At 39.0% G+C, this 12,020-nt stretch overlaps 2 protein-coding genes across 3 annotated transcripts; one reads left to right on the forward strand and one right to left on the reverse strand.

The window, feature by feature from the left end:
* Positions 1-1,063: 1,063 nt before the first annotated feature.
* Positions 1,064-3,119, reverse strand: LOC124307696 (tubulin alpha-1C chain-like). Its single transcript, XM_046769656.1, has 4 exons — positions 2,885-3,119; positions 2,311-2,612; positions 1,416-1,997; positions 1,064-1,297 (listed from the first exon to the last, which is right to left on the reverse strand). The coding sequence occupies exons 1-4, from the start codon at positions 3,087-3,089 to the stop codon at positions 1,064-1,066; spliced, it is 1,323 nt and encodes a 440-aa protein (XP_046625612.1). The 5' UTR covers positions 3,090-3,119.
* Positions 3,120-4,488: 1,369 nt separating this feature from the next.
* LOC124306970 (exocyst complex component 4) lies at positions 4,489-10,544 on the forward strand. Of its 2 annotated transcripts, XM_046768197.1 has the most exons (14): positions 4,489-4,617; positions 5,159-5,320; positions 5,413-5,582; positions 5,673-6,032; positions 6,218-6,241; positions 6,362-6,506; positions 6,643-6,966; positions 7,050-7,277; positions 7,374-7,510; positions 7,606-7,783; positions 7,875-8,095; positions 8,176-8,590; positions 8,683-8,850; positions 8,909-10,544. In XM_046768197.1, the coding sequence occupies exons 1-14, from the start codon at positions 4,561-4,563 to the stop codon at positions 9,275-9,277; spliced, it is 2,958 nt and encodes a 985-aa protein (XP_046624153.1). In that variant the 5' UTR covers positions 4,489-4,560; the 3' UTR covers positions 9,278-10,544. The 2 variants fall into 2 exon arrangements, with proteins under 2 accessions (XP_046624153.1, XP_046624154.1); XM_046768198.1 differs by lacking the exon at positions 6,218-6,241.
* Positions 10,545-12,020: the final 1,476 nt, after the last annotated feature.

Raw genomic sequence — 12,020 nt, forward strand, 5'->3', positions numbered from 1 at the left:
GATAATTATAGGCGATCAGCATTTTAACCAGCAGGGGATTCAATATAATCTGCGTGTAACGATCATTTAGGCTGTACTTGTAAGTTAATACTTCACTGCCAAAGTTACGAAGAAGAATTCACCCCAGGGACCAGAATGAATATGCGATCCGAAGTTGGATTCGAAATTCCTTAACATTTTACCACTAATTATTATCATCTAAACTTGTATTTATTCTGACTCCGTGCAGGAATTTTAATACGATCCTTCGGATGGAGTTTACGTAACGATTTTTTACGCGGTTATCCTATTTTTATCAACGAGTTTTCCAGAGATTCTCAATTTCGCGATAAAAGATACTGTATTATAATTACACCTATTATCGTGTGCGTTTAGTGTGGACATTTCAACTATATGTACGTAAATTGTACTGCTGCGCAGTGAGAGATATGGAATCTTAAGCAACGTGCAGCCAGCGCGGGCGTGTCGCTGTGGGCATATCTTGATTCACTTGACTTGATTAATCTACGTAAAAAAAAAGCGATCGAAACCCTCGCGACGGGCGACGCAAATAGATTTAAAAAAAAAAAAAATGTATATGCGATTTTTTATTGCATTGTAGCCTCTCCCGTCGTCCGGGGAATTGTCAGAAGGTACTTTTAGTTTAGTGCTGGTGGCGGTGTGCTGTCTTGAAGTATAATATGATAGACATGAAATAACGGTGACGCATAACGTAAAATTGCACTTACAAATATACGGAAAAAGGCTGTGTGAAACCAGCGAGATGATACCACCACATGATCGTGTACGTATTAATACCGTAAATGTGATCAAATCGATATAGCAAAAATGATCGTAGAAGATGTTGCAATTCAACGGTGTTTCGGTTACACGCTTACATGATGAGAAAAATGCGAAACAAACTTCGGAAGTAACCAGAATCTTGGATCAATGGTGGCAAAATACCGTATTGTAAGATTATAAAGTGTAACCGACCCTGGCAGATCGTTCAAAGTACGCAATCGTGTCGTTACCCTCGCTGCACACGGTTTGGATTTGAATAAGACTCGAAAAAACGTCAACCTCAGTACTCAACGGCGTCCGGTGTTGTAGACTCGAGAGCGACTTCCTCGTAGTCTCTTTCCAACGCAGCGAGGTCTTCTCGGGCCTCAGCGAATTCACCCTCTTCCATACCCTCACCAACGTACCAGTGAACGAAGGCTCTCTTGTGGAACATAAGGTCGAATTTCTGGTTCAATTTGGCCCAGGCCTCCTCGATGGCTGTCGTGTTCGACAGCATGGATACGGCGCGTTGAACCTGGTTAGAAAATTGAGGAAGTAATGAAACTTTTTTCCATAGAAATTAGTCCTCGTTACTGTTGTCGTTTTCGACCAAAAGCATCGCTGTCCCGCATTCATCCCGTTAAGTCTTTTACCTTTGCCAAATCTCCGCCGGGGACAACGGTCGGTGGTTGATAATTTATCCCGACCTTGAATCCCGTGGGACACCAGTCGACGAATCGAATCGTACTTTTCCCCTTCATCGTGGCAATGGCGGCGTTAACGTCCTTCGGAACGACGTCGCCGCGGTAGAGAAGACAGCAGGCCATGTACTTTCCCTCGCGAGGATCGCACTTGACCATTTGATTCGAGGGGTCGAAACATTCGGATGTTATCTCGGCGACTGACATTCCCTCGTGGAAAGCCTTGTCCGCAGATACGATAGGAGCGTAGCTTGCCAGGGGGAAGTGAATCCGGGGATAGGGGACCAGGTTAGTTTGGAACTCGGTCAGGTCCACGTTTAGGGCACCGTCGAAACGCAGCGATGCTGTGATCGAGGAAACCACCTGGCTGATCAGCCTGTTCAAATTCGTGTAGGATGGCCGCTCGATCCCTAACTTTCTACGGCAAATGTCGTATATCGCCTCGTTGTCCACCATAAAAGCGCAGTCCGAATGCTCGATCGTCGTGTGCGTCGTCAGTATCGCGTTGTAGGGTTCCACAACAGCCGTGGATACCTGCAGAATGAAAATAAAAATTGTTCAAACAGTTTGGCCTCTCGTTTCCGGAAATTGATGAAGTGATCTTTCGTTACATTGCATTCTATACCGGGAGTTTTCCGTGAAACTCACCGCTAAGCGCCTACAGCCTGCATTTTCGAAAAATATCTGACCTGGCAGAAGACGCGAACTTTGTCGGTAAGGTAAGGATATCTTTTCAGAAATGGTAGTACAGACCTAGAATATAGCATTGGTTGCCTATCTGCTGGCGCTGCCGAACGGTGAGTTTCACAGAAAACTCCTCCCAGAACAAATGACGCTAATCGCTCACCTGGGGTGCAGGATAGATTGCGAATTCAAGTTTTGACTTCTTGCCGTAGCTATCGGAGAGTTTTTGCATGAGAAGAGACGTGAATCCCGAGCCAGTGCCGCCTCCGAATGAGTGAAATACGAAGAAGCCCTGAAGACCTGTGCATTGATCGGTCAGCCTGCGCACTCGATCCATCACGGAATCGATGATCTCACGGCCAATCGAGTAGTGTCCTCGGGCGTAATTGTTCGCAGCGTCTTCTTTGCCGGTGATCAGTTGCTCCGGATGATACAGCTGCCGATAAGGACCGGCGCGAACTTCGTCTGTACACGGGGTTAAATTTGCGATGAGTTTGAGAGAGCACGGAGATAATAAAACAGCAGATTTCACTAAAAACTGCAGGAAAAGAGGGACGCATCAGATTTTTTGGTAAAACGTACTCCTTAAAATGCAGAATTTACTGTAGAATTATTTATGGTAAAAAATATAGTTGACATCGGTATTTTCTATGAAAAACCCTAGCGTGTCCCGCTTTTTCTGCAGTTTTCAAGTAACGGCTGCCGAAATTTGCCTTATCCTGAAAACCTCCGCTTACCGACAACCGTTGGTTCCAGGTCCACCATTATCGAGCGTGGCACCATCTTACCGGATCCGGTCTCGTTGAAGAAGGTGTTGAAGCAGTCGTTGCTGACGGAGACGGTGTCGGAAGGCATCGTGCCATCCTGCTGAATTCCGTGCTCGAGACAGTACAGCTCCCAGCACGCATTGCCCATTTGGACGCCCGCCTGGCCGACGTGCATCGATATACACTCACGCTGAAATAAATTTCGCTTGAATGGTATAATATACTATTCGGGATTTTACTCTAGATCGCAAAGCGGAGCGATGAGTTTCTTTGTTCGTTAAAAACGGGGAATCTGATTTACTGATGGTCGTTATCGCCATCGATTATCTAATAATATAATTCATGGGTGATTTGGTTTAAACCGATGATTATTGCGGTATTTAACTAATTGTCTTTAGATCCCGAACAATTTTCCTGTGGTGTAATGAATGGGTGTATAGAGTTTTTTGGAGCAGCGTTGTATCGATGTCAGCTTCGTAGTCCGAAATATTTTATAGGAATCATGAAATTTAAGAGTGAGCAATGCAGTCTGCTTTCGTTCAAAGTTGCGCGGATACTTGAATAAGAGAATTGCAACGCGCATATGGAAAGGTTTTAAACGTCAATGCGGATCGGAGCGTTTTTGTCCCTATCTAATACGATTTTTTTCATTTTTCGTCCAAGCTTGTCACCGATTTTAATCAGGAAATTAGACGAAGGTGATATATGAATGAGGGCTTGAGATTACTTGTAATAAGCAGTAAGTGAATAGTTGATGCATCATACCATTTTGCCCAATTTTTATCACGCGCACTCGGTTCCACGAACAAATAATTTCGATAAAATCATAAGTTACGAGTCTTAATATATCCGAATGAATTTTTTTTACTCATATACGTGTAAATATTAAATAAAAAAGATATATTTTTATAAATAAAAACCAGTTAATTTGGAAAATGGTTTGTAAACTACTGATTTAATTGATACTCGTAACTGAGCAACCAGGGAAAGTGAAAATCATGCCATTGTTAGCCGTGGGACAAGACGATACAATGATAAAACATAAAACATTTGTTTCGGTGGCTTTTGTGGCCTGCTTCCAAGTGCAGATTGGTAATCCCTCAAATCTCGCCTGATAGAGACGTGTGCAAAAACTCGTTTTAATCACATTGTTTGTTAAAATTTACTTATATTCTTACAATTTTATATACGCAGTGACAGTCTCTTTAAAATAGGCTCTGTAGAAATCAGCAATACCTGATTAAATCGAATACAGTTTGAGCTGAAATTCGAATTTCTTACAGATCAATATCCACTAGAATGTTATTGCAGGAAATGAATCAACCAACATCTTTTTATGAATTTTTTAAACGCGTTATACTTGCTCTTGCCATTGAAATATCAGTGGAATAATTATCAATAGAATAGCAAAGCCTTACCCATGGTTTTCCCGTTTTGTAGTATTTATGTACGAAGCCGTCGGTACATGAGTAAACTGCTAGCGGTTGAAATTTCACTGTCGACACTGCTAAAATTCAAACCTGGCGCTAAATGCTACAGCAAGTAGCGCTGCCCTCTAGCGTGGAAAATCAGCGATCTGCTTTCGCATTTGACACTTCTAATTCTGACGTTTGCTTTTGATTTATCATTTATCAACCAATACATAAATGACTGCCATTCCGCCCGTCAAACCCCCACGGGGAATAAAACATGCCAAAGAAACAGTGAGTAAAATACATACTCAGATATCAATTCATTACTCGAGTGTCAACGCTATCGTTGGAGACGTAAAAAATATTATTCAACATTGAGGTTAGGCTTAGAAATTTTGATGATTAAAATTGTTACAGCCACTGCTGAATCATTTACTACATAATTAATAATTGTCGACATGTTTTCACGCTACAGAATCGTCGAACGCTGTGTTGTCATATTCTTGTGTTTCACTTTAGACCGAATTATTTTTAATTACACTCTCAAAAAGCTCATGCCATTTTCAATTTGCATACTCAAAATTCTCCTGAAATCAGAGATTAAAGTTCTCAACAATATTAACGGTCTTTCAAAGCGTAGGTAGCACTATTTTATTTCAGTTTGAGATGTTCTGGTAAATATCATTCACTCATGACACATCGACATGTAAACTGATAGGGATATCAGCGATGATATATAATCTCTTAACGGCAGAGCAGCCTATTCAGCACAGTGTTTTAGTTAGAGTTTTTGTTGCTGTAAGTAAATTTCAATTTTGCCAATTGCTTACAGAGCGGTCTGCTGATGTCTGTTATCCGGGCACTGTCCGCAAGCGAGACAAATGAACAGCGAGAAGTTGAGAAGGCCAAGCTCGAGAAGGAGTATAAGAGGAGTGACCAGCGTCTCGATGAACTCGTTTCTCTACACGATCAGGACCTCACGCAGGTCATGCAGGTCGGTAAACCTTGACAAATTTACAATAATATTTAGAATAAATAATACACGAGTGGTCTCACGATTCATTACACCTTTTTTTGTTTTCGTAGATATTCAGTACTTTATCGGAACGAGTCACAGCTTCACGTGAAAAGATTCATGCTGTTAAGGAGAATTTGAACGCATGTAAACAGCTGCTGCGTTGCAGAAGAGAAGAACTTATGAAATTATGGCTAGAGGGTATCGAACATAAGCATCTTTTGCAGCTATTGGACGAAATGTAAGTGTTTTATTGTGAGCTTCGATAAATTCACAATTATCCAATACAGTCAATTGTTCAATCGCTTGAACGGTTATTTTGTATTTTCAGTGATCAGTTGCGAGATGTTCCTTCTCGCCTCGGTCATTATTTAAATAAAAAACTATACCTACACGCTACCCAGTTACTAGTATCTGCTCTTTCCCTCGGAGATGGAACTTTGGAAGGAGTAGAAGCTCTCAGAGAAGTTCGTACAGAATTGGAAGCTAAGGAGCAACAGCTACATGTAAAATTGCTTGAAGAACTGAGTAAACATTTGTATATTGAATCAACTCGCGAAGTCTTACTCAAACGACAAGGCTCTGGACGTGATTTTCAAAGGGGCAATGAGTCACGCGGATCTAGAGGAAATAAAGTTAGAAGAGCATTACTTGACGTCATGTCTACGTATTCTGCTGGTCAGGCTCCAAGGTAAAACATCCTGATTTTTATCGATTTATAACAATTTGGAAAATATCAATTCCACCTGTCTCCAGGTAAATGCTATCATAATTTAAATTTTCTATTATATTTAAATTGTTTGTCTGTAAACACTGACGATTTCTCAACATTTACCTAATTGAAATGTTCCTGTTTAAATAATTTTTACCATGCAGCCGTCGCACTTCGCTTGTAAACATGTGAGTCATTCAATGTATGTTATAGTTTCGATGTTTTTCGTTTGATATTTTAGTGTTTATTTTCGTGATGTAATGAAATGTGACTGGTGTAGCGCTACTTTTATGTATTATCTTTTATAGGGGAACAACGCCTGCAACTATTGACGATTTGAGTAATATTGTCGAGGATGAAAATGCTACGAATCCTGAAGAGAATTCGGAACACTTTCTGGCAATTATAATCGAGTGCCTTGCATTGCTCAATAAGATACCAGAGGCTGTTGAGGTATGAAATTTACTAACTTGTATTAACTTCTGGTAGAACCTAATCAAAAAAAAGTACAAAATTTATAAAATATCCAATAGAAAACGAAAAAAAATGATATTGTAACAAGTACTATTTAATTTTTGAAATTTTATAGGCAGTCAAGGTACAAATGCAGACCGAGCTGCTGAATATAGTAGGTCGAACTTCCAAGAAGATCAAAGAGATGGCTGACAATCAACCGACCTTCATAAAAACTATATCTGCAGAAATTTCGGAGATTAAGATTACGTCGAGTAATAATGCAACAGAAAAGCAGTCCCTTCTTCTTGACCTGCTTCAAACAGTATTTGAACAGTTCAGATTGGTTGCTGCAATGCATGCTGTAGTGCTACGCAGTTTGTCCCATGTTGTGAAGAAATATAATTTGGACGTACGATTATATGAAATGCCTGACGTGTGGAGTAAGATTCAAGCAGTTGTAAGTTTAGGTGCTACTGCTTAAGTTTTTTATACATGAAATTGAAACTGATGAATACGGTAATCTTATACTTGTGATTGCAGCTTCAGTTATTGTTAACTGAATACCTAGATATACAAAATATGGGTGATGATCCTTTTCAAACTCCCACATCGCTGAGAGAACCGGCAAGTGACATAAACACTTATTTTGCCAGAAGAAAGCCGCAGCGTCAAAAAAATGGCTCTCTTTTCAAGTTCGACTCTTCATCTCATACTATGACGCTCAACAGCTATCTCAAGGAACATAGATATAGTAATTTCGTATTATCGGTAAGGGTATATGATTAACACAACATTAGTTTGTCAAATTTGATTCATTTTCGGTTGATTTTTATGCACATATTTCCGTGAATTTTTTCGTTATAGGATGCTAGTCAATCTTTCGGTGCTATAAAGGAGAAAAGACTCGTCTGTGAACCAGACCCACAGAATATCACAGTGGTATTCAGACCAATGATGAAATTCATTGAAGAAATAGAACAAGCTTTAGGATGTAAACCTGGGTATGAACGGCTACCACGGGAACTCAACCCGAATCTAACAACAAGTTTACCAAAACTAGTGTGAATATGTATGAAAATATGACAACTGATTTTAGAAATCCATGCACGTTGAATACTTTCATTGCTGATTATGTGAAGGAAGTATATTTGGGACGACATCACGTGATAGTTGCTACAGCTATCGATACCGCGACTAAAAGCCAAGAGGCTTGGCGCGCCACAACATCGCCTGAATTAATGAAAGAACTTGGCCTACCTCGACCGCTTCTACAGGTAATTAGCCTCAGATATGTGATTTGTTGAAGTTTAAATTCCTGACGGTCGGCGAAGAAACTTTATGAAATGAACAATTACTCGTTCCTAGAGCACCGTAAAAGTCGAGCAATGCGTAAATGAGTTGAGATCACTCATGACTGTGCTGCCTCTTCAGGGCGAACACTTCTGCACGCTTGCTTTAAACATACTTCACAATTATCGTGAGACATGTCAAGCTGCGTACCGTGGTATAGTTCAGCCTGAAAGTGAGGATAAAAGAATATGTTCTGCAGCATGGTTGAAAGACGACGACATCAGTAGATTTATCAAGTTTGTATTCCTAATTTTTGCAGTACAAAAATTATGGGTATTGCATATTAATTCATGTGACATGATAATCAAATTTTTAGATCATTGCCAAATTGGGCGAATTTGAAATACGAAACGCATCCTCAGCGTGGAGCTTTCGGGCGAAGATCGATGCGTCGGCAAGAGACGCAAGACGAGGAAAGCCCTGAGGAAGTCAGACAGCGTAATCTCAGAGAAGCAGAGATCTTGGCAAGTAATTTGGGTGAAGGCGGTATTAATGCTCATGAGATACTATCTGACGTTGGTCAGCTGCGTGGTTTAGCGCTACTCCAAGAAAGCATGGAATGGTTCTCCCTTTCCATACAATCGTTCGTCTTCGAGCTACGCCAGGCCAAATACTCCGGCGAATCACAAGGTTTGCCGCCTATGCCCGAGGCTTTGGTGGAATCGCTGCATCAGCTCGCTGTCGAATTTGACGAGTTAGCAAATACTTGTATCTTGGTGCTGCATCTAGAGGTCAGAGTCAACTGCGCAAATTTGTTCACGTCTGGTTTATTTTGGTCAGAATTAATATTCGGCTTTGTGTTAATAATGAAAAATGGTTTCAGGTACGTGTTCAATGCTTCCATTACTTGTTACCCCGAGGTGAGTACAGTCACCTGTGTGGTGGGGCCAGAGATGCACAGGAGGCGGATCCTCGAGTTGAAGAATTGTGCAGAGTGATGCAACACATAGATGAGGCAATGCAGTCTATTCTTCATCCAAAGAAGGCCAAGGTAATGACTTATTTTCCCCAGTTGATTCCAATTAGTGATATTTTGAAAATCGTTTCAGTACATCTTTGAGGGACTTGGTCATCTGATAGCCAAGATTATAATAACGTCTGCTCAGTTTATGGAGAAAATTGACGAAATTGGCATTCAAAGGATGTGTCGAAACGTGTTCGCCCTGCAGCAGACGTTAACAAATATCACAATGGCTCGAGAACTGGCGATGGATCATGCCCGGCAATATTTCGAGCTGTTCTATCAAACACCGGAAGAAATATTAAACGGTGTATTAGAAAAAGGTCCGCAGTTTTCCGAGCTTGAATATATGAATGCTTTTCAATTGATAAGCAGAAGTCAACAAGACTATGGCTCGATCAATAAACACCTTGAAAAACTGTCTGAGATATTGGGTGAGGTAGGTGTAACGGTGTAGCCGTATTTTATCAGTGTTTTTCACCCTGAATTCTCAAATACTGTATATTCACTATATAAATATGTGAAATGCTTCCCATCTCAGGGTGAAACGATCTCGTTCTCAACCAATATCACTCGTCGTGTAAAGTTGTAAAGCTAAAATATAACTCATATTTAATTTGATATAATTTAAAATAGAAAATAGAAAATGTATCCTCCTTCTCCGCCGAATCCAGTCCTCAGTAAGTGCTTTCAAGTGGCCATGTCCTGCGTTCATCTTAATTATCATTCTGCCCTACGCGAAAAATCAAAAAAATTACATTTCTCGTCTGTTATTACTTTTATTTAATTGTTTTCTTCTATGATATTTTATTCTTACCTTGAATTCGACCAGGCAAAAGTAAGCTGTGCTTAGTGGTTTATAGGTAATTGGATTAAATATCTCTAGAAAATTCCAAGCTTTCTAGATGGAAACCTTTTCCTTCGTTTGCCAGAAACGTATTAATTCTCGAAATAACATGATAACGTGATTATTTTGTATTTGAACGCCTCGTGCTCCATTTGACAGGCTGCAACGAATAACGAAATCATGAAACCCTGTGTAAAGTAGGATGAAATATGATGTATGATTGTGTTCAATGTATTTGCGGAGGTGACGTGGTGTAATAAGTAATAATCAAAGTAAATGCTATGAACAAGATATAAAACTAGGTGAAAACTGATATGTTTATAGTGATATGTGTAAGCTAGGTACATATAATATACAGTTTCTGAGCAATGCCTTCTACTAATGCTCAGCTAATAGATTTACCGTGTCTATATAGCTACCTATATAGCTTATTATATAATTATACTTCTACCATTGTACTTGTATCATTGTGTTTCATAGTACTTCTGTATATTTATATGCATTGCTGATGCTCATATCATTTTGCATATCGAATTGTAAAAAGTCTGATCTTATTCATTATTCTTCGTCAGTTAGTTTTTAGATGCAGCATAATTTATTTTATAACTTGTTAATTGATCATGCTTGAGAGAAAAAAATAAAAGACAAATAAAGTTTAAAAAAATTTGAGCCGTACCGGTAGAAATAATGTTTGACAAACTTTCCATGATATATAATATATCATACGCATATTTCTTCTTTCATGACGTAATTACACTTATCGTGTGTCCAATCTTTTAAATTATTTCCAAACAATGATTGAGCCATAAGAGAGCAAGTGCAACGTTGCAATCAGTAAGAGTTCGAAATATATTACGCATGAGATTCAATGTTTAAATACGTTTTTTTAACCCGAAAATGATTACCCATGAGAATTGAGCAAGGATAAAACTCTTAGTCATTGAGAGAGTATATGTATACATTTATTCAACATGTTAATAACTATTTCTTAAATGCAGTATTTTCGTAATGTTGTACCCAATTAAAATTTATTGCTCATCGAGGTGGCTTCCGCGGTTAAAAATCTCTGATTCATTATTGTAATTATTATGAAATCAATTCTTCGCTTTCGAGAGGAAAATTAATGGAGAAATTTGTAAAAATATTTGATGACAGAATATATGCACGCAATTGTTGATAAACCCGTACCGTTGTACATAAATATCGTAGACACGTATTTACTAGAAATTGTTGGACTTGTAAAGCATACGGTAATATCGAGCTGCGGATAAAATCTCTGCGCTATTCGAAGTTGAATGAATTATCATTGAAATGAAAATAATCTTGCTTAGTGTACCTGCATTATACTATTTTCCCGAACAAAATCGAATATGATGTGTTACGTAATAATCGTTTCGCTCTATAGTTATAACCCCGTGGTTACAGTTTGAATTTCGAATCTGTGATGGGTAAACAAAAGCCGATCGGGACTCCAGATTTGCAGGCCAGTTTGTTTAGACTTTACTTGTACGTGAGACATTCATCGGTACGGATGTGTTTCCGAGACTTCGGCTCTACTAAATTTACGTGAACTTGTGTCTTACTTATGTAACAACGGTGCAATATCCAGTACAAGTTAATTTAATGAACAATTCTCTATCGCTATTCAATCAGAGGTTTTATAATAGTTATAAATATTCGTTAATACAATATAAGTGAAGTTAGTTGTGAACAGTAACAGTTTAACTCGTAAAACCGGTGGTGGTTCTAACAGCGGAAAAATAAATATATCTGATATCACGTCTAAAAGATTAAAAAAATTCTTTTCATCTCGGTTGTTCATTCAGTCAATTACTTCATCTCGATATTATCAAGATGGAATTTCATCAAAACATGTGCGGATACGATTGGTAACGTCGCGGTAAACAATCGAGAGCCGATATATCCGCCATCTTGAGGATTATACGCTACCACAGTGGGATTTTCTCGCGCTATAAACATAAAATTGCGTATTAGCTGAATATCAGTGTTGATAAGGTTGTGTGTATCGTATAATTATGTGTCCGGTGTTTGGAAGACCATGATTGTTTCGATTTGAAGATACGGTAACTGAATTCCTGAGGACGCAATCTATAAATCCAATCAATGTCGATGCTGACGTTTTCCGACGATGCAACGCAGGTAAGAACCTTTTAATTTATTGTACGATATGCTGCAATGTTCGTGACATGAAAATGTTGTAGAAACTAATATTTTATGGAGTATTGCAGTACATGCATGAACAAGCGTTTATACGATGTAAACGACATTCACATAGCTTGAACAAAACATTTCAATTTTTCCGTGCAATACTTCTGTTATTGTACGAGCCATC

The sequence above is a fragment of the Neodiprion virginianus genome, chromosome 6 (genome assembly GCF_021901495.1).
Source record: "Neodiprion virginianus isolate iyNeoVirg1 chromosome 6, iyNeoVirg1.1, whole genome shotgun sequence".
NCBI classification, from domain to species: domain Eukaryota; kingdom Metazoa; phylum Arthropoda; class Insecta; order Hymenoptera; family Diprionidae; genus Neodiprion; species Neodiprion virginianus.

Bases quoted from the DNA above. Each gene is read 5' to 3' on its own strand.
- LOC124307696 (XM_046769656.1), bottom strand. From the start codon at position 3,089: ATGCACGTCGGCCAGGCGGGCGTCCAAATGGGCAATGCGTGCTGGGAG. The intron at 2,613-2,884 runs GTAAGCGGAGGT...CCCCGTGTACAG, and splicing joins CCTGGAACCAACGGTTGTCG to ACGAAGTTCGCGCCGGTCCT. The intron at 1,998-2,310 runs GTGAGCGATTAG...TTCATTCTGCAG, and splicing joins CAATCTATCCTGCACCCCAG to GTATCCACGGCTGTTGTGGA.
- LOC124306970 (XM_046768197.1), top strand. From the start codon at position 4,561: ATGACTGCCATTCCGCCCGTCAAACCCCCACGGGGAATAAAACATGCC. The intron at 6,507-6,642 runs GTATGAAATTTA...GAAATTTTATAG, and splicing joins AGATACCAGAGGCTGTTGAG to GCAGTCAAGGTACAAATGCA. The intron at 7,278-7,373 runs GTAAGGGTATAT...TTTTCGTTATAG, and splicing joins ATAGTAATTTCGTATTATCG to GATGCTAGTCAATCTTTCGG.